Source organism: Apiotrichum porosum (genome assembly GCF_003942205.1).
Source record: "Apiotrichum porosum strain DSM 27194 chromosome Unknown scaffold_13, whole genome shotgun sequence".
Classification (NCBI taxonomy): domain Eukaryota; kingdom Fungi; phylum Basidiomycota; class Tremellomycetes; order Trichosporonales; family Trichosporonaceae; genus Apiotrichum; species Apiotrichum porosum.
The window spans coordinates 91128-113523 of NW_021167120.1; the positions used below are offsets into that span (position 1 = coordinate 91128).

Below are 22396 nucleotides of genomic sequence, written 5' to 3' on the forward strand. Positions count from 1 at the left end.
TCGTTCACCGCCCTCACCATGTCCATCAGATACATTGGCCAAAAGCTCGCACAGCACATCGACGAGGAGCTCATGTCGGCCGCCGGCGCGTTCTCGCTGGACCAAGTGAGCTCACAAGGGGACACCACCCCGTCTGTCGCCGACTGACCTTTGCACCCAGCTCATGGAGCTCGCAGGCCTGAGTTGTGCCCAGGCGCTGGCCAAGAGCTACCCTAACACGACGCACAAACGCGTCCTCGTGTGCTGTGGACCGGGAAACCAGGTTGGTTCCATTGCCATTGCCATTCCCACAGTCTCGTCCGCGAGACGCAGCTCACACTTTACCCAGGGCGGCGACGGCCTCGTCGCAGCGCGTCACTTGCATCACTTCCGCTACACGCCGACCATCTACTACCCCAAGCCCGGAGGCAAGGACATCTACCAGCGCCTCCTCCAACAGGCTCGGAACCTCGGCATCCCCGTGGTGGCCGGCGCGGACGAGTTTGATGCTGCCATTGCCGCGACCGACGTCGTCCTGGATGCCATCTTTGGTAGGAGGCGCAGATGCATACAGACTGCCCCATCTGACCCGCATTCCACAGGTTTCTCATTCCAACCCCCGGTCCGCGCTCCGTTCGACCGCGTCCTGAACGCGCTGGCAGCGACGCACGCACCCATCGTGTCCGTCGACATTCCCTCCGGGTGGAACGTGGAAGCTGGCCGGCAGCCGCTGTTCACGTCGCCCGACGCCGCGGGCAAGAGCCAGACGGTGGAGACGATTGACCCGGCCGTACTCATCAGTCTGACGGCGCCAAAGGAGGGCGTGCAGGCGTACACTGGCCGGCACTGGCTGGGCGGCCGCTTTGTGCCCGAGTAGGTATCTTGCAAGTGTATGGGGGCAACGCTGACTTGCACACACTCAGTGACCTGGCTATAAAGTACAATCTCAACCTCCCAGAGTACCCTGGCGTGGACCAGATCGTCGAGCTGCCGCGAACCGCGCCGAAACTCTAAGTGCACGGCCGAGGCGCACAGCGCAGTCGAGAAGCACAACACATGTATGCAAAATCAGTTCGAAAGTCGGCCGTTGGTCAGGTGCGAAGGGGACACAGGGAGCACCTCATCCTGGCCTATACGTTATCACCTCGGTTGTGCCGAAGCCGGGGCGTCGGGGACCCGGGGACCGCGGGTCGTTCGGAGGCGATATCCCGGAGAGGGAGCGCGCGTGTGTGGGTGGGTGCCTAAGGCCAAGGCCTTGGGCCAACCAACGCGCCGGCGAGACATGCTTGCTACATGCTTGGCTGCGATTATCGCCCGCACGAGGAACGCCTCCGCGACGTTGTCTTCTGTAGCTGTCTGTCGTAAGCAAAATCCGTCACGGAGAGCGAGCGACCCCCCGACTGACTGCTGGCGTACGGGTCGTTTCGGGCGACGCAGTGCAACCATGAACGTGGCCCACTGGCCACTGGCTCGTGTCTGCCAGTGTGCACCCGTTCCACCACCCGCATTTGACATTGGCCTCGGCAACTCATTTTGATACTTTGATCACAGTAGCGAGGTTGACGAGTCGGCGGTCAAATGGCTCTTTCGAGATCTTCCACGCAAGGCACCACCGAAAAAAAAAACATATGTACCACCACATGTACGGACCCAAGCCTCAGGGGCAGGAAGAAAAACGAGCCCTGCCGTGGACGCCGTCTATACTTGGCATTCCACCCATTGTCAGCTGGGTGCCAGGGGGCAAGCTCAGAGCTGCGTAAGGTGCGCCAGTTTTGTTGCACAAGACGTTGAAACAGCTTGGGACGTCCAGGGTTGGTGGCGACAGTCGGCCGAGGAGCCCGATCTCACCGTTTATCTGATAATTTCGGGCCCTCCCAGGCCTCGTTTGCTGACGCCTCCACCCACCCTCTCGCTCTGCAAGGGCCGCGCGGGGGGTTGCAAATCCGCAACGCTGCCTCATCGTGATACCATATACCCTCCCAGCTCCCAACCCCCGGCAGTCCCGGGCGCAATCCCGGGTAGCTATAAGGTGGCCAGGCGGTGTCTGGTGTGACCGTCTCTCTCCCTAACAGCCCCCCCCCACCAAAAAACACATCGACCCACCACCCGAGCTGTCAGCGCCATGAACCGCGCCTCTCTCGAAATGTCAACTGCCGCAGGGCCAGGCGCGACCTCGCTCGCGTCCGAGGCCAACCAGCTCGAGCCCGAAAAGGACAGGAGCGACGTCGAGGCCCCACGTCCCGACAGCCCCGAGAGCCTGGGCCTCGAGCAGGATATTGGCGTGACCAAGATCGAAGCTCTCTGTGGGTATTCATGTGTTCCGATCGGCGGCTAACCCCCAACCAGACATTGTGTTCGGCAAGGGATGGAAGCTGTGGCTTCTGTGGGGGTAGGTATCCGCAACGGGGGGGCTCTTTGCTTTTGCTGACGTTTACAGCTCCATTGGAGTCGTCTGCTACGTCTTTACGCTGAGCCAGAGCACGACCTACACATGTGAGAGCTGCTGCTCCTGGCCGGCCATGCTGACGCCTCAGACTCGGCCTTTGCCACCTCCTCATACTCGCTGCACACCATCGTCGCCACCATTGCTGTCGTGACACAGATCATGGCCGCCGTGGCGCAGCCGTTCATCGCCAAGGTAGGTTGCTGCGTGTGGTAGTCACCAAGCTCATGCGCCAGATTGCCGACCTCCTCTCGCGCCCCATGGCGCTCACCATCTCGGTCTTCTTCTACACCCTGGGCTTCATCATCACCGCCGCTAGCAAGAACGTCGACTCCGTCGTCGCCGGCCAGGTCCTGTACACCCTCGGCAACACGGGTATCAACCAGGTCACGGGCATCCTCATTGCCGACATTACCAGCCTGCAGTGGCGCGGTGCCGTGCAGGGCGCCTACTCGCTGCCGTGGGTGCTGAACGCGTTTGTCGCCGGATACATCACGGACGGTATCAGCGCGTACTCGGAGAACGGATGGCGCTGGGGCGTGAGTTGTCCAAGGGGGATTGTGCAGCTGACAACCGGCAGTACGGCATGTTCTGTATTCTCGTGCCCGTGTGCATTGCGCCGTCGCTCCTGGTCCTGTTCTGGGGCGACCACCGCGCCAAGAAGCTCGGAGGTGAGAGTTTGGAAACCTCAAGCCTGTCCCCAAAGCTGACTGTTAGCTCTCTCCCTCGCCTCGTCGTCGTACGCGCGTCGCCACGTCCTCGAGGGCATCGAGCCTCCCCGCCGTACCGTGCTCCAGGTCATTCTTCACTACGCCATCCACATGGACGCGTTTGGTCTGCTCCTCCTGGGCTTTTCGTTTGCGTGTCTCCTTGCCCCCGCTACCCTCAGCACGACGGCCGTCGGCGGCTACGCCAACCGTGGGTCTCCTTTTCTGCACGTATCCTAACGCTCCAGCCTCGCTCATCGCCATGTATGCCGTTGGTGGTTTCCTCTTTGCCGCGTTCTGCGTCTGGGAGTGGCGCTTCTCCGCATACCCCATCATGCCCCGTCGCGTCATGAACCGCACTTTCGTAAGCTGCGCCTGCCAGTGTACCCCCAGCTCACAACCCCCCCAGCTCTGCTGCATTGCCATCGACTTTTTGTACTACTTCTCCGGCTACCTGACCGACACATACTACCTGTCGTGGGTGTACATCATCAAGCCCGAGTGGTCGGACAAGAACTACACCTACTTTAGCAACATTATGACTGTGGGCCTGTGCGGTTTTGCCGTGTTTGCGGGCCTCATCCAGCGCTACACCCACCGCTACAAGGCGCTCCAGCTCACGGGCCTCGCCATCCGCGTGGTGGGCGAGGGCATCAACTTCCTCGCCGTCAACGGAAACCAAAAGGACGTGACCCTCGTGTTTGCGCGTATCCTGTGCTCGCTCGGCGGCGCGATTTCCGTCATCTCCACGCAGGTGGCATCGCAGGGCTCGGTCGCCCACGCCGACATGGCGCTGGCCATGGCCGTCCTGTCGCTGTGGACGTCGCTCGGCGGGTCCATTGCGTCAGCCATCTCGGGCGCCGTGTGGAACAAGCAGGTGCCGCTGCACCTCGAAAAGTATGTCGGCGAGTACTTTAACGCGACGGAGCGCGCCGAGATTTTCGGGTCCATCCTCGTCGCGCGCGCCGCCGAGCCCCACGACCTCATCAACAGGGCATACACAGAGTCCCTGCGCGGCCTGTACATTGGCGCGCTCATCACCTCGATGCTCGCGCTCATCGCCGGTCTCCTCACAAAGGAGTTTTACCTCGGCCAGGCGCACAACACCGTCGAGCCCCACAAGGAGGTCGTCATGCGCGACGGCGTCTCGGACGATGCCATCGCTGCCGAGGCGCAGAAGGTGGAGGAGAAGGTCCTCCACGAGCTCGAAGGCAGGAAGTGAGGAGAGAGAGGGCGTGAGATTTTAATTGGATTTTTTTCTTCAAAAAAATAATATTTGCATAAATAAACATGCGACATATTTCCCCCCGTCTACACAAGTGTCTACACACGCACACTCTCGGGAGGGCCAAAGTAGCTGTAGCCCCTCTTCTCGATACCCCCGAGGTCTACCCAGATGCGCTCAAACACAATGCCGGGGGTCATGCCGAACAGCTTGATCGTGTGCTTGCCCGCCTCGCGCAGCGTCGGCTGGTGCACCTCGATGGAGACGTTGCGCACCTCGCTCTTGACAATCTCGGGCCAGTCGACGGGCACGGCGCCCATGAACAGCGCGGGTGCGCCGGGCTTTTCGTACTGTGGTCCCAGGCGTTCGGTCGGGATCGGGTGGATCTCTGCCGGCGCACTCGTGTCAAACTGGAACCCAAACGCCAGTTCGCGGCCGAGCAGGAAATTGAGCGTCGGCCCAATCTGCACCGTCACGAGCGCAGTGCCGTTGGCGTGCACCGAGTCGCCGTGTGTCCAGAAGTCGTACTCGACCACGGGGCCCGTGCCGACCGTGTAGTTTGTGTTGTCGACGGGATACATCGACACGCCGGACAGGTAGCGTCCGTACCCCTTGACCTCCTCGAGGGCGTGCGCGGCAGTGGCCGTGTGGCGCGTGTGGTGCGCGGCCTCCATCACGACGTATCCGTCTCCCTCGACAAAGCCCGTAAACTCCTCGGCGACGGCGGGGGCAATGTTCACGGGGACAGTGATGGTGACGTTGGCGCCGTCCGACGACTGGACGAGGACGTGGCCCTCGATCTGCACCAGCTCGGAGCCGGGATTTGGCGCCGCGTCCCAGTCGACCGACACGTACAGGCGCACGTCGTTCTTGGCATCCGAGGTCAACGTCCCGCTCGTCCGGGACACGGTGAGCCAGTCGTGGCTCGGCGTAGCTGTCCAGTGGACCGTCTTGGGGCCGCAGCTGCCAATGTCGATCCAGCGGCGCGGCGCACCGTACCAGTCCATGGCCCACAGCGTGGGGTCGGGACACTTGCCCTCGCCATCGCAGTTCCACAGCGTCCACCCGGGCCACGCGCCGTAGCTGTTCTCGACCGTCACGCGCGTGTGGTACGTGTGCGGGATGGACAGCTCTGTGAGCGGAATCCCACCGCGCACGGGCGTGGCAGGGTTGACAAAGCTGATGGGCGGGAGAAAGTCGCGGTCGTGCTCGAGATGCGCGTCCCAGCTGATATGGGCCTGGTCGAGCATGTGGTCCCACTTGCGGTCCAGCAGGCTGTGGAACGTCTCGGTCAAGTTGGCGTCGGCGTAGAACGCGTCTAGGGCGTCGTACGAAAACGTGTTGGCAAGCGTACGTCCCTGCCACGCATAGTGGTTGGACCGCGAGACGGAAATGTACAGCCGGTTAATGTTGGTCTGCATCTGGCAGAGCATGAGCACGAGCTGGTAGAAGGCCGGCTGGGCGCTCGTGTCGAGGGCATCGTACACGGCCTGCGCACGCGCAGTGAGTGTCTCCCACTCGTCGAGCACGCGCTCGGCCTCGCCAAAGTTGATGAGCGAGTAGAGCGTCGAGTTGAGCAGCTCGGGCTTGCGCCGGCCAGCGTACAGCGAGTACGTGCCCATGATGTCCGCCACTTCGTCGGCGACCTCCTCGCCAAAGTCGCGCGCGGCCCAAGCACGCAGGAAGGTGTCCACAGAGTTGAGTGGCCACGCGTCAAAGTCGTACGCCAGCGCAAGGAAGTGTTCAGTCGGCACCTCGAGTGGCTTGAGCGAACCAATGTTGAGCATCCAGATGGCAGTCGTGTTGAACGACTGCGCAATGTTCATCTGCTCCCAAGCTCCCCGGTCAGTGTTTGCCTCCATCACTCTGTGACGCACTTTTCGCAAGGTTAATGGTGTTGATCCACTTATAAGCTCGGGGGTACCCGACGTCTAAACGTCAGCAAACACCTCCTTGCGCTATCAACTCACAGTCAACATGGTAGTAGATGCCCGCTCCTGCCGCATGCTCCTTTCCAACGGGGAGCACGCTCATGATGTTACCAAAGTTGTCGTCGGCGAAGAGGATGCTAATGTCCTCGGGAATTTCAAGCTGCAGTGTCAGCTGGCGGACAGGGACGACGACCCAAAGCTCACCCCATCGACAAAGTACTCTGCCACCTCCTTGTACATTGCCCACATCTTGGGAATGTCCGTCTTCTCGCCGTGCACGTCGCGCAAGATGTCCAGCTGGTGCCTGGTAATGTCTTTTTCGTAAGCACTCAATGCAGCGTCCCCTTTCCCAAAAAGAGACTCACTCTGAACCAGCTCCAGGCTCGCACCTGTGAGAGGCATGTCGCCGTCGCCGCGCATGCCCATGGTGTACAGCACGTCCATGTCCTTGGACCTCTCGGCGCCGTACCTCCAAAACTCGCTGATGGTCTCGTTGTTGGTCCAGTCCCAGGCGCCTTTACCGTACGCGTCCCATTCGGGCTTGTTGCGGTCCATCGGCTCGTGGTGCGATGCACCCATGACAATACCCATCGCGTTGGCCAGGACGAGGTTGGGTCCCGGAATAGGGTCGGCAGGCAGGCCAGCACTGACGTCCAGGCCGTCCACCCTAAAGGCCGAAATGTACATGGCCGGCCAGGCATAGTTTGCCTTCAGGCGAAGCATCATCTCAAACCAGTGGGTATAAAAGTCGGTCTGGAACGCGGGCTCCCACAACTCGCGGCTGAAGGCCTGCTGCGCCCACCCCCACAGCGCCGGGTGCTCGTCGTTGATGAAGATGCCGCGATACTTGACCGTCGGCTCGCCGTGCGCCAGCACTGCGCCGCGTTTGAAGGCAACATGTTCCTGGCCCCGAATGGGGACGTCAGACCAGTAGTGCCATGGAGAAACGCCCATCTGCTCCGAGATGGTGTACAGGGCGTAGATTGTGCCGCGCTAATGTCAGCCTTCAAACGACACGGGTGGCACCTACGCGATCACTTCCAGTCACCACGAGGGCCTCGGACAAACCGGCCATGGGCGAGTCCACCACAGAGGTCTGATACGCCTCCCACTTGCCCTTGAGTGTATCGGTGGTGAAGTCTAGGGACTGGACGAGCTGGCTGTCGACCGTGCCAACGATGACGGCGCTGTGGACCTCGGCAGGTAGAGTGTCGTTGTAGAGCTCCGGATACACCCCGACGACACGGTAGACGTCCTCGGCCCACGTCCTGGCCGCAAGGTGGACTGCTTGGTTGTCATTCGATTCGAGAAGCAGGGGAGCCGCGTACCCTCTCTTGCGCGACCCGATGATAAAGTTGTTTCTTGACGGAACGTCGAACACGGTCTGAACAGTCGAAGAAACGGCGGCCTCGTCGTCAAACGTGACGACTCGCGGCTCGCCCAGAGCCCACACAGCGGGCACCAGGCCCACCAGAAGGGCTATGCGTGCGCCGAGCATGGTGTAGGAGTTGGTAATTGAGTTGGACCGCAACTGTGGGCCGTCGTTTATAAAGCCCAACGGCATTCGGCGCCGAATGTTGGGTGAGAAGTCCGGTATCCGGCGCCGGACGACCGGTCCGGACATGACCGACGTCATTTTCACCGAGAGACAACAAAACTCCTCAACCTGCATAGCGCATCCTCTCATGCATATCGTGTCAACGACTCCTTCTGTTGCTCTGGGAATTGGCAAATACGTGGCAGAGTGTCTTGCAATAATTGTCATGAATTTCATGTATTTTCTCCTCGAGGTAACCGGTGGTGAACACGGGCTTGACCACACCACTGCATCCTTCTACCTAAACAACGCACCCTCCCCTGAAACCCTACTTTCTACCGTGCACTTAACTGCTAGTCGAGTTGCCAACGGGCTGGCCCGGAGCCACGCAAGAGAATGCGGTGGTTGCGCCGGACGCGTACGACTCGATGGCCTGCTTGATACCGGCGTAGATACCAATAATGGCCAGGACAACCGCGCACAGGAAGAGCAGGAACAGGCAGGCCTTGACGTACCAGTACTTGCGGAACCCGCGCTTCCAGCGGGAGCTGTCGCGCCAGGTGTCGATGCGGTTTGACCACGGCTCCATTCCAGGCTCCCAGGGGCGGTCGCCCTTGATGGCGTCCTTTTGCATCCAAAAGCCAAGCAGGAGGATTGGCGGGAACGTGTAGGTGAACTGGAGAATGCAGGCCGCGCCAATGAGGGTGACGAGCGACGAGATGGACGGGATCGCGCTTCCGATCACCCAGGCAAACGCCCAGTACGCAATGACGAGCCATGGCCAGACGAACATGCCCTTCTTGGAGTTGAAGTCGGGAAACTTGAGATACGCGCGCAGGACGTTGTGGTAGAACACCTTGATTCCAATGTTGGCGTACAGCACTGTCGCAACGCCCGTCGACACGAGGCCGATAACGTTCGTGACCAGAGACAGGGTGGTGTTCTGGAAGTCGAGGTTGGGAAGGATGGAGGTGTACTGGCCCTGCTTCGCGTAGCAGTACAGACCAAACAGCATGTAGGTGAGGTAGCAGAAGAGCTGAGCCAGGAACGCCGCCTTCCAGAAGTCGCGAGGGCGGCGCATTTCGGCCATGAACTCTGTAAAGACCATGGCGCCGCCGTAGGCAAAGACGGCGTACTGGACACCCACAACTTGCGCGTACCAGCCGCTCGTCGTGGCCGGAATCCAACCAGAAGTCTGGATGGGTTGAGACAGGTCGGTGTGGTTTGACTGCGAAGGCACAGGGAGATATTTGGAAATACCGACCATCGTGAGAACCATGACGATAATGTTCAGCCAAATGTTCATGTTGGTAAACCAAGCAAACGAACGCAGGGTGCGGATCTGCCCCACAACCATGCCCGCAAGCATCCAGAAGATGTTGAGCGCGATGAAGCAAAACTTCCACTCGATCATTGATGCCAGGGTCTGGCCGTTGGCAATGATGAGAATGGCAACGTTGAACAGAAGCTGCAGCGACTGGAAGACGTTGAAGACGTGACGGACAAAGCGACCAAAGGTACGCTCACCCAGGTCCGCGTAGCAGGTAACGGGGTACTGCTCCGAGTCCATGCTGAGGTACATGCGCCAGAGGATCTGACCACTGAGGAAGGCGAGGACGTAGAAGAACGTGTAGACGAGAACGCCCGGGCCAAAACCAAGCTGAAGGAAGGCGGCGGGAGACGATGAGAAGCCAAGAATGTCGGTGGTGATGAGGTAAAAGACAATCTGCCACGAAGCCACACGAAGGACACGGTACGCAGTCTCCTTCTCGCCAGTAAGGTCTAGGTTGTCCGGAGCACCAACAGTGACCTCGCCAGGCTCGCGCTTCTCCTCCTGGCTGGGTGTGTACTGGATCTGATGAGGCTGAGGCTCGTGGGGGTGAACAATCTTGCTCTTGCGACCGGTCAGGGTCTTGATGAGCACAGTCCAAGGTGCGTCGGGAATGGGGCGAGGGTCTGCGTCCTCGCGAGCACGCTCGATGGCTGCGTAGTGCATGTAGACCTCGAGTGGCATCGAGTTGGTGTCACCTGCAAGTGTGAGCATGGGGGTGGGGGGCTTATGCGATACCACGCACGGTCAAAGGAAGCGTTGGGGTCATTGGTGTGCTCGACGACATGGTGCTCGTAGTTGTCCGTCATTTCCTGGCGAGGGTCGATACCGTCAGGACCAAGGAACTCGCCTGGGGCGACTAGTGCGGACATGGAGTGTGATGAGAGTTGGGGTAAATTGTCGATGGTGGGGAGACTCGACTCTCGTCTTTGCTAGACTTTAAGAGCACTTGCGCCAGTTGAGCTGGGTCAGTGGGGGTGGCTGCAGACGGGTGGGCAGACGGGTGGGGGCAGCAGGGAGGAGTGCGCGGCTCAGACCGTATCTCGTCCATACAGTGGTTCCTCATGGACACAGTACACAAATCTTGCCAACAAACGGCCCCACAGAGCCGAAGAGCCACGGAGCCAACCACAGAGCCATAGAGCCACAATGCCACAGAGGGTGAGTTACTCCACCGAACTTGTCCGCCAAGGGGAATGGATGCGCAGCAGCAGACATCACATGGGGCACACTCAAGATCCGAGATGTGGTTGGACACCAGTCCGGCGTCTTGAGGGTCTACCGTGTCGTGATCCTTGTTGAGAGCTGTTCCGGTGGGCTGCGTCATTAAAAATAAGGCGACCACATGTGATGCTGGACCTGACCAGGTCCACACGAGGGCCGTCGAACATCTCGCAGCATGACAAGTCCTTTACTGTACTGGCATGTTCACTGTTTGAGAGACAGCCGACGCAAGCTTCAGGTGGATCTCGTAAGTTTGTCTGCCACACAAACCTGGCTGACCCTGTAGTCAAGAATAAAACAAAATCGGTCAATCGGCCACAGCCGACAGGCGGCCTCGTGCCAGGCACACGGCCGTGGAACAAAAATACCCGGCTGCCGCCAACTGGCACAATCAGAACGATCCACTTGGAACACTTCCGCTTGCCAGCGAGTGTTTGGTGCGCCATGTGGGCCGACATGTTCGGGGGACCAGGACGATGGTGCATTTCTCGCGGCCAGCTATTTTGAACGTCGGCAGTAGCGTTCGTTTACGAGCGAATAGGAGGAAGGGCAAGCTGGTCCACCACGGTACTGGGGTTCTTCGCATCCACCAAATCCCAACTGTCAGACGTCAGCGCCGGCCCCAAGGTGCACATAACCAGGGAATGAAAGTAAGAGCATGGAGCCCGGAGTACTGCAGATGAGGGTGCAGTATCTAGTAGGTTACTCACGAGGGCATACGCTCAGGCAGGTCAGTCGGATCCTCCCAGTCCAGGCCACGGCCCTTGAACTCGTTCTTGACAAGCTTGGTGTATTCCTCCCAAAAGACGCCATAGCCTTCACTGGTCATGTGGAGGCCGTCACTGCAGTGGTGTCAGCAGTATCCATCGCACTTGGCGGTCACGGAATTTGCTGCGTCTGCCGGTGCCTTTGTGGTATCTCCGCGAGATCTCGCTGCGGCGGTGATATCCAACGACCCAAAGTCCGGCGACACCTAGAGACACCAGGTTTAGACGACGGAGCCGACTTCCCACATGGTACCCGTCGATCGGAGTCCTGTGCAGTGCGGATGACAGGGGAAACGTGACTGCCGACGAACACCATCGACGTAGACGGCGTTGAACAGATGGCAATGAGGGGCACCAGTTCTCCCAAAATAGAGCCCCTCAGTGACCCTCGACGACGACGCCACGAGCGCACGCGACCACATCTCGCCACACGTGGGTCTCCAGTCCGCAGTCACCCCCACTTTTTGCTCTCTGCTTCATGGTCTGTGGACATGGTAAACCCCACGTTACCCCCACAAAAACCGAGAGATTATGCCGAGGCCTTAGACGAGGTCTGGAGACACGTCGAGCGCAAGGGATATCGGGAGGAGTACGAGGTTGAGAAACCAGCGACCAGCCTCGAGCGGTTCTTTTCACTCCAACTCACCTAAGGTACTTTGCCAACCCCTCGCCCTCACCACCAGCGGCATTGATAGTAGCGCTCCACATGTCGATGAGGCCGATACGCCAGTTACCGTTCTCCGTCTCCTTGGTCTTGTATTCGGCAGCAAGCTTGACCACCACATCGGCGTAAGTTTTGGTGAGAGCCACCTCGCGTTCGGGAGCGTAGTTGACCATCAAGCTGAGGAGGAGAGGGGGTGGGGTAACAAGGACAATGTTCAGGCCCTTGGCGTGGGCCGCAGCGTACGGCGACTCGGGTGAGGTAAGGCCCTCGAGGAAGAACCTCAAGTTGGCTTCATAGTCGGCCAGCGACACGTGTTGCCTGGCGCTGGGGATAACAGCGTCGTTGGCGCCTTCCCGTCAGTTCTCTCGTTCCACAGGTGAATCAACCACAGCGGGGACTATCCAGGCCGCAATGTCACCTCAGTCATTGCGCGTCATCACTCACCAAACCAGATCGTCACCAGGCGCACAGTCGAAGTGATAGAGGCCGCCTCCTTCTTGGCGAAGATGGTGTCGAAGAGGGGGCGAGTCCTGTCATTGTCAGCCTAATCATGGGCTGAGAGTGAATGAGAGTAAGATAGTTGCTCACCAAGCAGTGTTGTATCCGCCATAACCACGGTTCAGAATGTCAATCGTGCGACGGTAGGCATCTGTTGAGTCAGCACGACATGGCTCAAGAGATACCGGAACCAAGTTTGGGAGTCACATACTGCTAAAACGCGACTGGAGGTTGAAAGAGACGCCCGACTCCTGGGTGATAGAGTCTCCCTGCAAAGTCAGCAAGATCTTGCGGATTCGAAAAAGCTAGCAAGCTCAGTGACATACGAGGAGGATCGCGCAGTCCTGGTAGGGGTTGGCCATGATAACAAGGACAGAAAGTGTCTGCTTGTGAAAGGAGATGGAAAGGGAGCGGATGGAGTAACGCCAGCTGTAGTAGAGGGCTGTCAAGTACGTCGACCACGTCTATTTGCGCACGGGTGGCGTTGCAGAGCCTGCGCAAGGCGCGTCTGTGGTTGGAAGTTGGAGACCGTGTCATCAACATTGCGCCGGCCCGAGCGGGGGATGCCGTCGGCTAGTTTCCGCGGGGGGCGACTCCTTCGGCACATTATGACCCCGAACAGCCTGCATACGGTGGATCTACGGTGCAATGTCGGTGCAGTCACTGGCCACACTGGTACATGTTTCCTGCTGGTAATCTATGGAACATGGGGTTGTCTGCTATTACGTCGCGCTTCATCGAGGATTTGAGCACCGGGAATGTCTGGAGGCAGGCCATCAAGGCCAGAAAGCGGGGCCCGCGAAGTCCGCCGAACGCGACTGGAGGAACCAAACGCGGCACCATGGATGGCCGAGAAGACGGAAGTGCCTGCTGGACTCTCTGCGGTGGGCTCAAAGTGCTGGTGCAGGCGTTCCAGGTCACTTGCGTGGCTCTCCAATGTGTCGGAGCGGAAACTGGCGTATCTTGTATGATCCGCAACATCGTCATCCTCATAAACTGGTGCAGGCGGTGCCTTCCACAAATGCAACTCGGTCGGGAGAAACGTGAAGGTGCTGGCCCTTCGAAGTGGACGTCGCCGTGTCCCATCGTCTGTCGACCCGTCGGGAGTTGTGGGAAGCGCCTGAGTGGCTCCATTGGACCGGCGCACGGTATCGAACGATTCGGAGCGGCGGTAGCCTGGCTTCTTCGGGGGTGACGGCGGTGGCTTGAGAATCGAGGGTGGTGCTGGGGTGTAAGAGCGAAACGCAGGGGCTCCATATTGTGTGTGCACTTATAGCCCCTTCGCTATCCACAACAGCTTTTACTGAAGTGTCACTTCCCCGACGAGCTCTGGAAGACAGCGACAGACGGCGAGATGGAAGCTTGGCGAGGAAATCTGACAACGCGGGGGCTCCGGGGATTGCCGAGGTCCACCTGTTCGTCTGATTCTGACCAGAGTCGCAGGAGAAGGTTCTGCTGAGCGGGCGGGGGCTATCGGATCTGACTTCGTTTAGTACCTGGGATGTCAGCCCGTGCGGTATCCCAGTCTCACCGTCCCCATAGACTGTGGTGTTGATGGCCTCTGAACTGGATGCTGCCCGCTCATTTCCCAGCGCTCAAGCATGTTCATAATCGTGCCCTCAAGACGGTTATACGTGAGGGGTCGCTCCAGCTTCACGGTCTCAAATGTGGGGTCCCCCATGGCGTCTGGCATAACTGTCGCCAGTGCTCTGGTGATGAGGATAATTTCCTCCATTGACAGGTCGCGGGACCTCTGGAGCACTAGGAAATGCTTGACGCCACCACAGCGGCGAATGAGTTCCTGGAGAAACGCTTCCACAGTTGCCTCTGCTGCCTCGGAAGGCTCCAATCCGCGAGACATGTGAGCGAAATGGAAATGAGTCAGTGGCAAAGTGATGATGAAAACTCAGGCGCCATCATTTCCCACCAAATCCCCAAAAGTGGTGCGAAGGGGATGACGTCTGTTGTTTCGTGTGCGGAGTTCAAAGAGTGCACCATTGTTCATCCCATCAATCATGCTTCCATCCTGGGACATCTGCTAGGTCCTTGGGCCTTGGACCTCCACGACCCGTACCGTTCGGGTCACCATGTCCAGGCCGCCAGCGCCAAGCGTGCTTGCGTTCTGGCGCTAGGACACCTTCGATGAGATCCACGACTTGCTTTCCTGCCACAGGGAGAGTTTTGAACGAGTGCCCCGAATCGCCGGTCGCCAGCACAAGGCCCTTCCACCGGGGGTCTTCGCACAGCAACCACTGCGCATCGGGGGTGTCCGTACACCAGCAGAGCGCCTGGTTGATGAGCGGTCTTCCCGAGAGCCACGATATGGTCTTGGCTATGAGCCGTTTGATATCCTCGAGAGACTCGGTCGGAATGGTGTCGGTGGGGTGCGCGGCGTGGCTCCGAGGTACGCTGATACGCACTGGCTCAGTGAGCGGGAATGGAGTCGCAGTCGTGTAATGGGTGTAGCCGGCAAACTCGTTGCAAAACTTGAGCAAGCCGGTGGCGCTTGGCTCCATGAAGAAGCCGTACTCGTCGTTGTACATGGTCGGGATCCCCTTGAGCTGCTCTGCTTCCTCGGGGGTGAGCTGAATATGGGCGTATATCCAGGCCTGATGTCAGCTTCCACAGGGCTCAGTGATGTCTTACCTTGCTCTCACACTGTCCTTGGAGATCAAGGAGTACCGGCGACCATGCACCCGCAGCAAAGACGACGAGGTCTGCCGGCCACTCTGTACCGTCTGCAGCCTTGACACCTGTGCACGTCTTTCCATCTTCAGAGAGTAGCAGACTGACAAAAGTGCCGCTGGGTCCAAATGCAGTCTTGATACCGAGGGATGCGAGCTCTCGGCCGACAGAATCAAGCGCGTCATGGGCAGCTACCCATCCTCCCTCACCACACCACAGGCCGTTCCATGTCTGCTGTCAGCTCATCCGCCACGCTCCTAAGCTCACCTCTATGTTCGCATCCGCAAGATGACCGGCCTTGCGCTTTATAGCGTCACCGTCCGATAGCCATTCGACGTCCTTGCGGCCCAACGATTGCAGGAGATTGTATTTGCGGCGCAGCTGGGCGGCACGAGGCGTGTCTCCGCAGGCAAGGTCAAGCTGGGTGGTTAGACAGGTGCGAAGCGGTAGGCCAACATACCTTGCCAACGGAGTGACAGTACGGCTGGAACACCGGATCGTGCGTCCACCCTTCCCAAGCTTCATCGCTGATATCGCCCCAGATTCCGAGGCCACGATCGTTACCGCAGATCTGATTGTCAGCTTTCATGGTCCGCACGTTTGTGCTTACCTTGTTTAAATCGTTGCCTGCCGAGTTGCCGGATGGCGAGGGATACACGTCGAGGATGCGCACGTTGGAGTACCCGCGGCGGAGGAGATGGAGGGCCGTCGAAGAGCCAATCGTCCCAGCTCCACCTACGACGAGAATACGCGCATCCTTGTCCGCCAGCGGCGCGGTGCTGTCAGTCATGGAGAAGACATGAGGTAGTGGGCAAGAGTGACAACAGACTGTCGATAAGCAAGGGACAGCCGCGGCTAATTAGCGCTTTGGTGGAGGTTTAGCGTCGGACATGGCCGAAGATAGTGTGGCGGCGATCGTCCCATCCACTTCCGCGTCGTCCGTCGTCTCCAACTCATTCCACCGCTCCTCCCCACCTTTCAACAACTAAAAAGAGATCATTGGGAGGAACTGAATCCTCTATTGACGAGAGTGGGATTCGAACCCACGTCCGAAGACTGCGGATGAACTTCTGAAAGAGAAAGAAGAAAACCTTAACACAGCGCCTTAGACCGCTCGGCCATCTCGCCGAGTACATTTTGTTGTTTGCCATGATGTTGAAATATAATACCTTCTAAAGCTGTGTGCGTGCTCAGAGCACCCTGCGTGGTGGATCTGCTTTGTTGGCATGTCTGTGAGTGGAGGCTCAGTTAAAAGGATCGAGCAGGTGAGAATGTTTCCAATCCAGAAGGCCTCCCTCGTCTCTCGTTGACACTTCACTCCCTGGCTTCCATCATCGTCGCGTTACAAACCTATGAACTACTACTTCGACATCTCCAAAGCCTCGTAAATCACACGCTGGAAACCATTCACAACGGCGCGATAGGACGGGTCCTGGTCGAGGATGTTGGTGCCACAGACGGCCTGCAGAGTTAGTCTTACTCGTCGAGGATCTTCCTAGCGGTGCAATTTACTCACCGCAATGCCGCTGGCTGGGTCGATCCAGTAGCTTGTCTTCGCGGCGCCTCCCCAGAATCCAGATCCTGCCTTGGGACCCTTGCTTGAATCGGCCTCGAACAAGGCCAAGCCGAGGGTGTGGTTGAGTTTGTCACCCGACGTGAACTGCGGCTCGTCGCTGTCTCCCATCATTGCCAGCATTCCACCCATGTTCTTGGCGCATGTGTTGGTTTCGTCACGAGGCGGGAGTGACGGAGTGAAGAGGAGCTTGAAGGACGCAGGCGAGATGATACCGCCCTCCTTGTCCTTGCATGCAAGGATGTGCTGAAGCATGGTCAGGTACTCTTTGAGTGTACCAAGGGTGCCACCGCCTCCCGAAAGGAACGTAATGTCCTCGGGCTTGAGCTTGGGAATCGGCCTAAATCCGTCCTGGAGAGTGATATTGCCCTCGGCGTCGCGACCGCACATGTGCATCAGGCGGCTCTTGATGTCGTCGGTAGGGTAGAACGATGTTGACGTCATGCCGCAGGGGCCCCAAATGTTCTCCTTGAAGTACTCTTCCAGTGACTTGCCAGTGACGCTCATGACCACGAAACCCGCCCAGTCGATACCGACGCCGTACTGGAACTTGGTGCCAGGCTCGAACAAGATGGGGGTCGCGATTGATTCGACCGTGGCGCCTGGGCGGACCCAGGAGAGAATCTTGTTTTCCTGTTCCCAGCGGCCGAGAAGGGGGTTTACAACGGCGTATCCGCAACCAGATGTATGGGTGAGAAGGCGGCGGAGGGTGATGGGGTTCTTGCGCTGCTTGGTGATGGGCTTGCCATCGTCCGAATAGCCCTCGAGGATGGGCACCTTGACCAGCAGAGGGCAATGCTTCTCGATGAGCGCAGGGTCATCGAAGTCGACCAGTCCCTTCTCAGCCAACTGGAGGCAGGCAATGGACGTCATGAGCTTGGTCATGGACCACAGCTCGACCGCTAACCGGCGTCAGTCAATGCCCGTCAACTGTCAGGTATCATACTTACTAGTGTTCTCGTTGACTTGGCCCTTGGACGCGTCACCAAAGTTGACATCGCCACCGGCCGCAAAGTGAAGAATCCCATCACCAGTTGTGACACCGACAAACTGGGCGGGGTACTTGCGCGCATTAACGGTGTCCTCGAGGAACTTGTCGATGTGAGCCTTGCCGGCGGCGCTGAGTTGAGGAGCCATCGTTCAGGAATTAGTTGACTGAGGTGATTGTAAGGTGGATGGATGATTGTTGTGGGGAAAGACAAACACAAACACGCTTTGTTCTTCTGGCTTTGATCTCATGGCTTACTGCAATGCCGGCGGCCGCCGGAGACGGACAGACCCGACGGCAAGGCGAACGCCATGGTATGTTGGAGCTCACGGCGGCCATTGAAGGCGTCCCTGCTCATGTCCGTCGTCATGTGAGAATGAGTGACGCCTCGCCGGTCTAGCAGCATGTGGTGAGCTAGACATCGGTTAATCGGTAATCGCCGGTGTTTCCCAAAAGACCGCCCCCAGGAACAGTCTGTCATCGTTACCCCGCATAAGAGATGACTGGACTCGTAACCAACACAATCATCCTGGCCTCAAAATGGTGCAGCGGCATGTAGGTAGCAGTACCACTTGGCAATCTCCCACTTCCCACTTACTCAACATTCACGATGGCTGCCAAGTCCCCACCCCTCCCGGCGCTCGCAGACTGTGTATTGCGCCTCGCTACACCGTCCCAGCTCATCGATTTCAACTGCGCCATGCAGGAAAGCTTCTTCGCAAACCACCCTGTAACACGTCAGCAGCTCGACGAGGGATTCGCCGAACTGGCAGCCTCACCTACGCGGACAAATGGTCGCTGTCTCACCTGGGCACTTGTCGCGCGTGAGGATCCCGACGGCGCAGTCTTCACTTTCGTGGACACGCTGCGGCGTGACGTTGTGGTCAGGGCCCCAGGCAAGACCGTTGAGGCCATGCCTGGTGGGCTATACAGCATCCAGTCGGTCTGTACGCCAAAGAAGTATCGACGTAAGTGAATGCCGTGAAGCTAGCTGACATGCAGGACAGGGATATTCGCGCCTCCTGCTGCGAACAATCCACTATCTCCTGGCGGCCCCCGATGCACTCCCTCCCCCGCCATCGGACTTGGCGCCGCTCAACGATCCCGCCGAGGGTACCCTCCTCACACCAGCTCTAGGATCTGTCCTCAGCTCCGATCTTGTTCCCGGATGGTATGAGAAGTGCACGATGGGTTCTGGGGACAATGAGCGTGAGGGATGGGTGAGTGTTGACGACCACTCAAACTCTGATCTCTACTGGCCGCTCTCCGCTGAGAGTGACCTCCCACCCGACCAGCCAGGCTGGTCACATGCGTGGGTGTACCAGCATGACCTCGAGGCTCTAGCTCCCTTGCTATCGCAGAGCTTCCGCAATCGCCTGGACTCTGAACCAGACGACGGTATCACGACTCTTCTGCTCCCCGACCCAGGTGCACCGGGCTGGCTCACCCACCTCGAGGTCTTCTCAAAGATCCGCGTGTGCAAAATGGCCCGTGGACCCACGCCTGCAGACACACCGGTCGGTGTGCGGTTCTTCCCCACTTCGTCTACGTCGTCTTCGCCGCCCTTCCAGTCCAGCAACCCAATCGTGCTCTTCGCGCCGGGGCTGTTCTCGAGGCTCCCGGACTTGTTTTCGGTCACAATGATCTCGGATCTGCCGCTTTCACTGCTGCCAACCGTCCTCCGTCTCCTAGTCCCACTTGCACGCCAGCAAGGCAACAAAGAGATCCGTACTTGGGGGCTGGACCCAGACGGGGCCATGGCCAAGCTGTGGTGTAACCTCGGTGGACGCATCGACAGCCGCTATCACAACCGGACGTTCCCGTACGGTTTCGCCTGGTATGGCCGAGAGGGTACAAAGGGAGACCTGCTGGGGTGTGAAATGTGGTCTTTCACTTGAGCACTTGGAAAGCATTTTTGGTTATGTTGCATGGAAATTGTGCTACTATTGTCAATGACCGCTAGCTCTTACTGTTACGTCAACCTGGCCCATCCTCAGCGGTGTCTGTTCCGGACACATGCTGCAGCATAAACGCTGCCTGTGGAGTAATGTAAGGCCGTCCCGTTGCTGATCCCCAGAGGATACGCGTAATCCAGTTGACCAGCATGCCTCGAGTGGCGTCCACTTGGGGGTTGGCAACCTCGCTGGTTTCATGTGGAACAGGGACGGCGTGTACGCACTGCGGGTCATGGTGTGGACCTGAACGGATGCTCTGGCGGATATGACGAGACGTCAGAGGAATGTCCATGAGGCGATCAAGAGCGCGGATTGCGTGAACCAGAAGGTGGGTCGTGGCGCCGCGCCAGTAGGCCAGCATTTCACAAGCGGCGGCGACGAAAAGTCCGGAAAACCGGTGGTGGATGGGTGCCGCGTGCTGTTACTTAGTCAGGAGATGTCGGTGAAAGAGATACTCACCTTGATGAAAGTCGGGTCAGTGCCCAGGCGGATGGCACTCTGACACTTGTCACTGCCTTGAAAGTAGGAAACCAGGGCTCCCGCCGCCTATCTGTCAGCTTCGAGCTTGGCCAAAATTGCCCGTGAGCTCACCATCTTAGTTACGAAACTGTCACGCATGTCAAGACCAGAGGGGTCGTACAGGATAATGGATCCCGACTCGTAGTCTATACACACCAAAAACCAGAAGCCTTCGTGATAGATGGGCACAATCACGCGCTTGCACGAGTCGAGCTGCGTGGTGGCGTCATCATCCGTTACCGCGCGACGCGCTTCCTACTCACCTCGATACGCAACGCGTCCTGCTCGTCCTTGGTAACGTTATGAGGCCACCTCTGCCTGAGGGTCTCCCAGTAACTGGAGGGCATTACAAGTACCTGGTGTTGATGGGCGATTCGACCAAGACCGTGAACGAATCCGTCGACGATGGTGCGGTCGATTGGCTCATCGCCCATGAACGCCAAAGCATATGCCAAATTGACCCAGGTGATACGCATGGAAGGCTCCACTCGAGTGACACGTGGATCCGACCGGAACTCGTCCGGGTTGGTACACCACGTATTGACAGCCTCGGCGGCCTTTGGCTTGTGTGTGTCAGCAGAAGCGAAAAATGAAGGAAAACCGCCCGATATTAAGCCGCCACTACTCACCGGAAGCCGACCAAAAATGTCCTTTACGATACCGGCCACTTGCGACGCACAGCCGCAGCCGTCCTGGCTTTCACTCTCGTCCTCAGACTCCTCGCTATGGACGCTTGGTGTAGGTGCCAACGCGCGAATGATCTTTGCCGCTTGCATTCGCTTCTTCTTCTTCATCTTGTTGACGTTTCGGCGGGAGCGAATGCGCGCCTTGACGCTCTCTGAGGGGACGTGGGGCCTGGGATGCGGCTCTCCCTCAGGATCATTGGTAGGAGCGACTGGGACAGCTGGACTGGCATTGAAAACGTCCTCCTCCTCCTCCTCTGTGACGACCACCGGTGAATTGACAGACTCGTCCACATTGGGCGTCGGCTCACCGAGCGTGAGCCCCAGTGACGAGACGGGGCGACTGAACCGTGCTTTCCTCGCCTTTGGAGCCCGTGGGGTGTCATCTTCAATTTGAATGTCAGAGGCTGGTGGAGTGACCGGGAGACCGTTGGTGGTGAATGTAGTAGTTGAGGTCGGCGAATCAGGCGCTGTGGAAGGGGCGGTGGATGGAGCGGGGGTTGTTGGGGAGCCGGTCAAGCGACCCTCACGCCTGTCTTCCAGTTCTGAGGTCTGCTGGTCGTCTGATACAGTCTCCCCTTTGGTGTCCAAAGGAGAATCTGGCAGAGTAGCGGCGATAACACCCTCGGGGGTTGCCTCAGAAGACACAGGGCTGGGGGAGTCCCTGGCCGGCGACTCCACGTCCAGCACCGCGAACAAGTTGGATAAGGGAATTGGGATCAAGCGGGTTGCGGGCACAGTGGCGGCTGTGATTGAAGGCAACTTGTAGTCTTCTTCCAAACTCTCCTCAATAGAGGACACTGGGATACTCTCGTGTCTATCCGTGTCGAGCATGCGTGACACAGCGGCCACCGCTTTGCTGTCCTCACCCCCGGCAAGCGTGTTACCAGCTTGACCTGCAATTGGGACACCCAAAATGCCACTCCTGCGAGCCTCCACCTGCCGCAACAACTCCTTCAAAGCCTCTGCCCGCCGTTTCAGTGCCTCAGGCGAAGCATTGGAAGTCTATTGTCAGCTTTGACCTCACTCAAAGAGGAAACTAACCTCCGCGATCCTCGTCTGCTTGAGAACGGCTGCCTTGGCAACCTCGACTTCTTCCTTGAGGTGCACAAAGGCGAGAGCCGCTACAGTTCCGGGGACAGGATAGACGCAGGCGCTCATGAGACAAATCTCTACCCACTGGCTGGTGACCAGGGGAAGACTGTTCCAGAGCTTGACCACCATACGCCACAGGGCGATGTCCGCAGCCTGCCAGCATGCTGGTACGAGGATGAAGTTTGCGCCTTTGCAGTCGGTCCCCACTTCTCCGCCGTGTATCTGACGTCAGCTCGACGAAGGCGGACAAGACGTACAGTGATGATGTTCTCCACCAGCCAGAGGTCGTGCGGCCTAAAGAGCTCGTCGACAACGGCAAACTTCTTGCCAGCCAGGACCTGGTTGGGACCTGGAGGATCCCGTTCTGGAGCGAGGCGAACGATCCTCGGGCGATCCGGCTCAGACTCAGGCTCCGTGTCCGTCCAGTCCTCCCAGTCAGATTCAGCATCTGAAGCCATGTCGACGTCCGCGATGGGGAGTGAGTAGTGAAGCGATGGTCAAAATCCGATGGTGACGAGGCAGGATACATATGCTGATGTTTGGGCGCGAACCGTGCGTGGCCTGCCATCAATGCAATGCCATCAGTTGTCGTG

At 58.6% G+C, this 22396-nt stretch overlaps 10 protein-coding genes and 1 non-coding gene across 11 annotated transcripts; 3 read left to right on the forward strand and 8 right to left on the reverse strand.

The window, feature by feature from the left end:
• Positions 1-18: 18 nt before the first annotated feature.
• Positions 19-993, forward strand: EHS24_002460 (uncharacterized protein; the record flags this gene model as incomplete). Its single annotated transcript, XM_028618200.1, has 5 exons — positions 19-105; positions 161-262; positions 329-530; positions 582-852; positions 903-993. 5 exons carry the CDS (start codon positions 19-21, stop codon positions 991-993), a joined length of 753 nt encoding a protein of 250 aa, XP_028473156.1.
• Positions 994-2101: 1108 nt separating this feature from the next.
• Positions 2102-4351, forward strand: EHS24_002461 (uncharacterized protein; the record flags this gene model as incomplete). The annotated part of the gene is made up of 9 exons (XM_028618201.1): positions 2102-2282; positions 2326-2368; positions 2417-2472; positions 2514-2617; positions 2659-2961; positions 3003-3093; positions 3140-3340; positions 3378-3493; positions 3539-4351. 9 exons carry the CDS (start codon positions 2102-2104, stop codon positions 4349-4351), a joined length of 1908 nt encoding a protein of 635 aa, XP_028473157.1.
• Positions 4352-4452: 101 nt separating this feature from the next.
• Positions 4453-7783, reverse strand: EHS24_002462 (uncharacterized protein; the record flags this gene model as incomplete). The annotated part of the gene is made up of 6 exons (XM_028618202.1): positions 4453-6191; positions 6232-6285; positions 6325-6445; positions 6490-6599; positions 6651-7278; positions 7316-7783. 6 exons carry the CDS (start codon positions 7781-7783, stop codon positions 4453-4455), a joined length of 3120 nt encoding a protein of 1039 aa, XP_028473158.1.
• Positions 7784-8168: 385 nt separating this feature from the next.
• EHS24_002463 (uncharacterized protein) lies at positions 8169-10024 on the reverse strand (the record flags this gene model as incomplete). The annotated part of the gene is made up of 2 exons (XM_028618203.1): positions 8169-9850; positions 9898-10024. The coding sequence occupies 2 exons, from the start codon at positions 10022-10024 to the stop codon at positions 8169-8171; spliced, it is 1809 nt and encodes a 602-aa protein (XP_028473159.1).
• Positions 10025-10903: 879 nt separating this feature from the next.
• On the reverse strand, positions 10904-12667 carry EHS24_002464 (uncharacterized protein; the record flags this gene model as incomplete). Its single annotated transcript, XM_028618204.1, has 7 exons — positions 10904-10976; positions 11087-11218; positions 11790-12156; positions 12252-12337; positions 12396-12456; positions 12517-12574; positions 12632-12667. 7 exons carry the CDS (start codon positions 12665-12667, stop codon positions 10904-10906), a joined length of 813 nt encoding a protein of 270 aa, XP_028473160.1.
• A 1127-nt stretch (positions 12668-13794) lies between these two features.
• EHS24_002465 (uncharacterized protein) lies at positions 13795-14166 on the reverse strand (the record flags this gene model as incomplete). Its single annotated transcript, XM_028618205.1, has 2 exons — positions 13795-13801; positions 13850-14166. The coding sequence occupies 2 exons, from the start codon at positions 14164-14166 to the stop codon at positions 13795-13797; spliced, it is 324 nt and encodes a 107-aa protein (XP_028473161.1).
• A 148-nt stretch (positions 14167-14314) lies between these two features.
• EHS24_002466 (uncharacterized protein) lies at positions 14315-15780 on the reverse strand (the record flags this gene model as incomplete). The annotated part of the gene is made up of 5 exons (XM_028618206.1): positions 14315-14914; positions 14952-15221; positions 15258-15410; positions 15451-15561; positions 15601-15780. The coding sequence occupies 5 exons, from the start codon at positions 15778-15780 to the stop codon at positions 14315-14317; spliced, it is 1314 nt and encodes a 437-aa protein (XP_028473162.1).
• A 232-nt stretch (positions 15781-16012) lies between these two features.
• Positions 16013-16118, reverse strand: EHS24_002467. Its single transcript has one exon. It is a non-coding gene; the product is annotated as a tRNA-Leu (tRNA).
• A 232-nt stretch (positions 16119-16350) lies between these two features.
• EHS24_002468 (uncharacterized protein) lies at positions 16351-17700 on the reverse strand (the record flags this gene model as incomplete). The annotated part of the gene is made up of 3 exons (XM_028618207.1): positions 16351-16452; positions 16507-17465; positions 17514-17700. The coding sequence occupies 3 exons, from the start codon at positions 17698-17700 to the stop codon at positions 16351-16353; spliced, it is 1248 nt and encodes a 415-aa protein (XP_028473163.1).
• Positions 17701-18161: 461 nt separating this feature from the next.
• EHS24_002469 (uncharacterized protein) lies at positions 18162-19449 on the forward strand (the record flags this gene model as incomplete). Its single annotated transcript, XM_028618208.1, has 2 exons — positions 18162-18494; positions 18559-19449. 2 exons carry the CDS (start codon positions 18162-18164, stop codon positions 19447-19449), a joined length of 1224 nt encoding a protein of 407 aa, XP_028473164.1.
• Positions 19450-19528: 79 nt separating this feature from the next.
• On the reverse strand, positions 19529-22261 carry EHS24_002470 (uncharacterized protein; the record flags this gene model as incomplete). The annotated part of the gene is made up of 7 exons (XM_028618209.1): positions 19529-19924; positions 19966-20052; positions 20098-20238; positions 20289-20588; positions 20655-21713; positions 21753-22025; positions 22061-22261. 7 exons carry the CDS (start codon positions 22259-22261, stop codon positions 19529-19531), a joined length of 2457 nt encoding a protein of 818 aa, XP_028473165.1.
• Between the last annotated feature and the right edge of the window lie 135 nt (positions 22262-22396).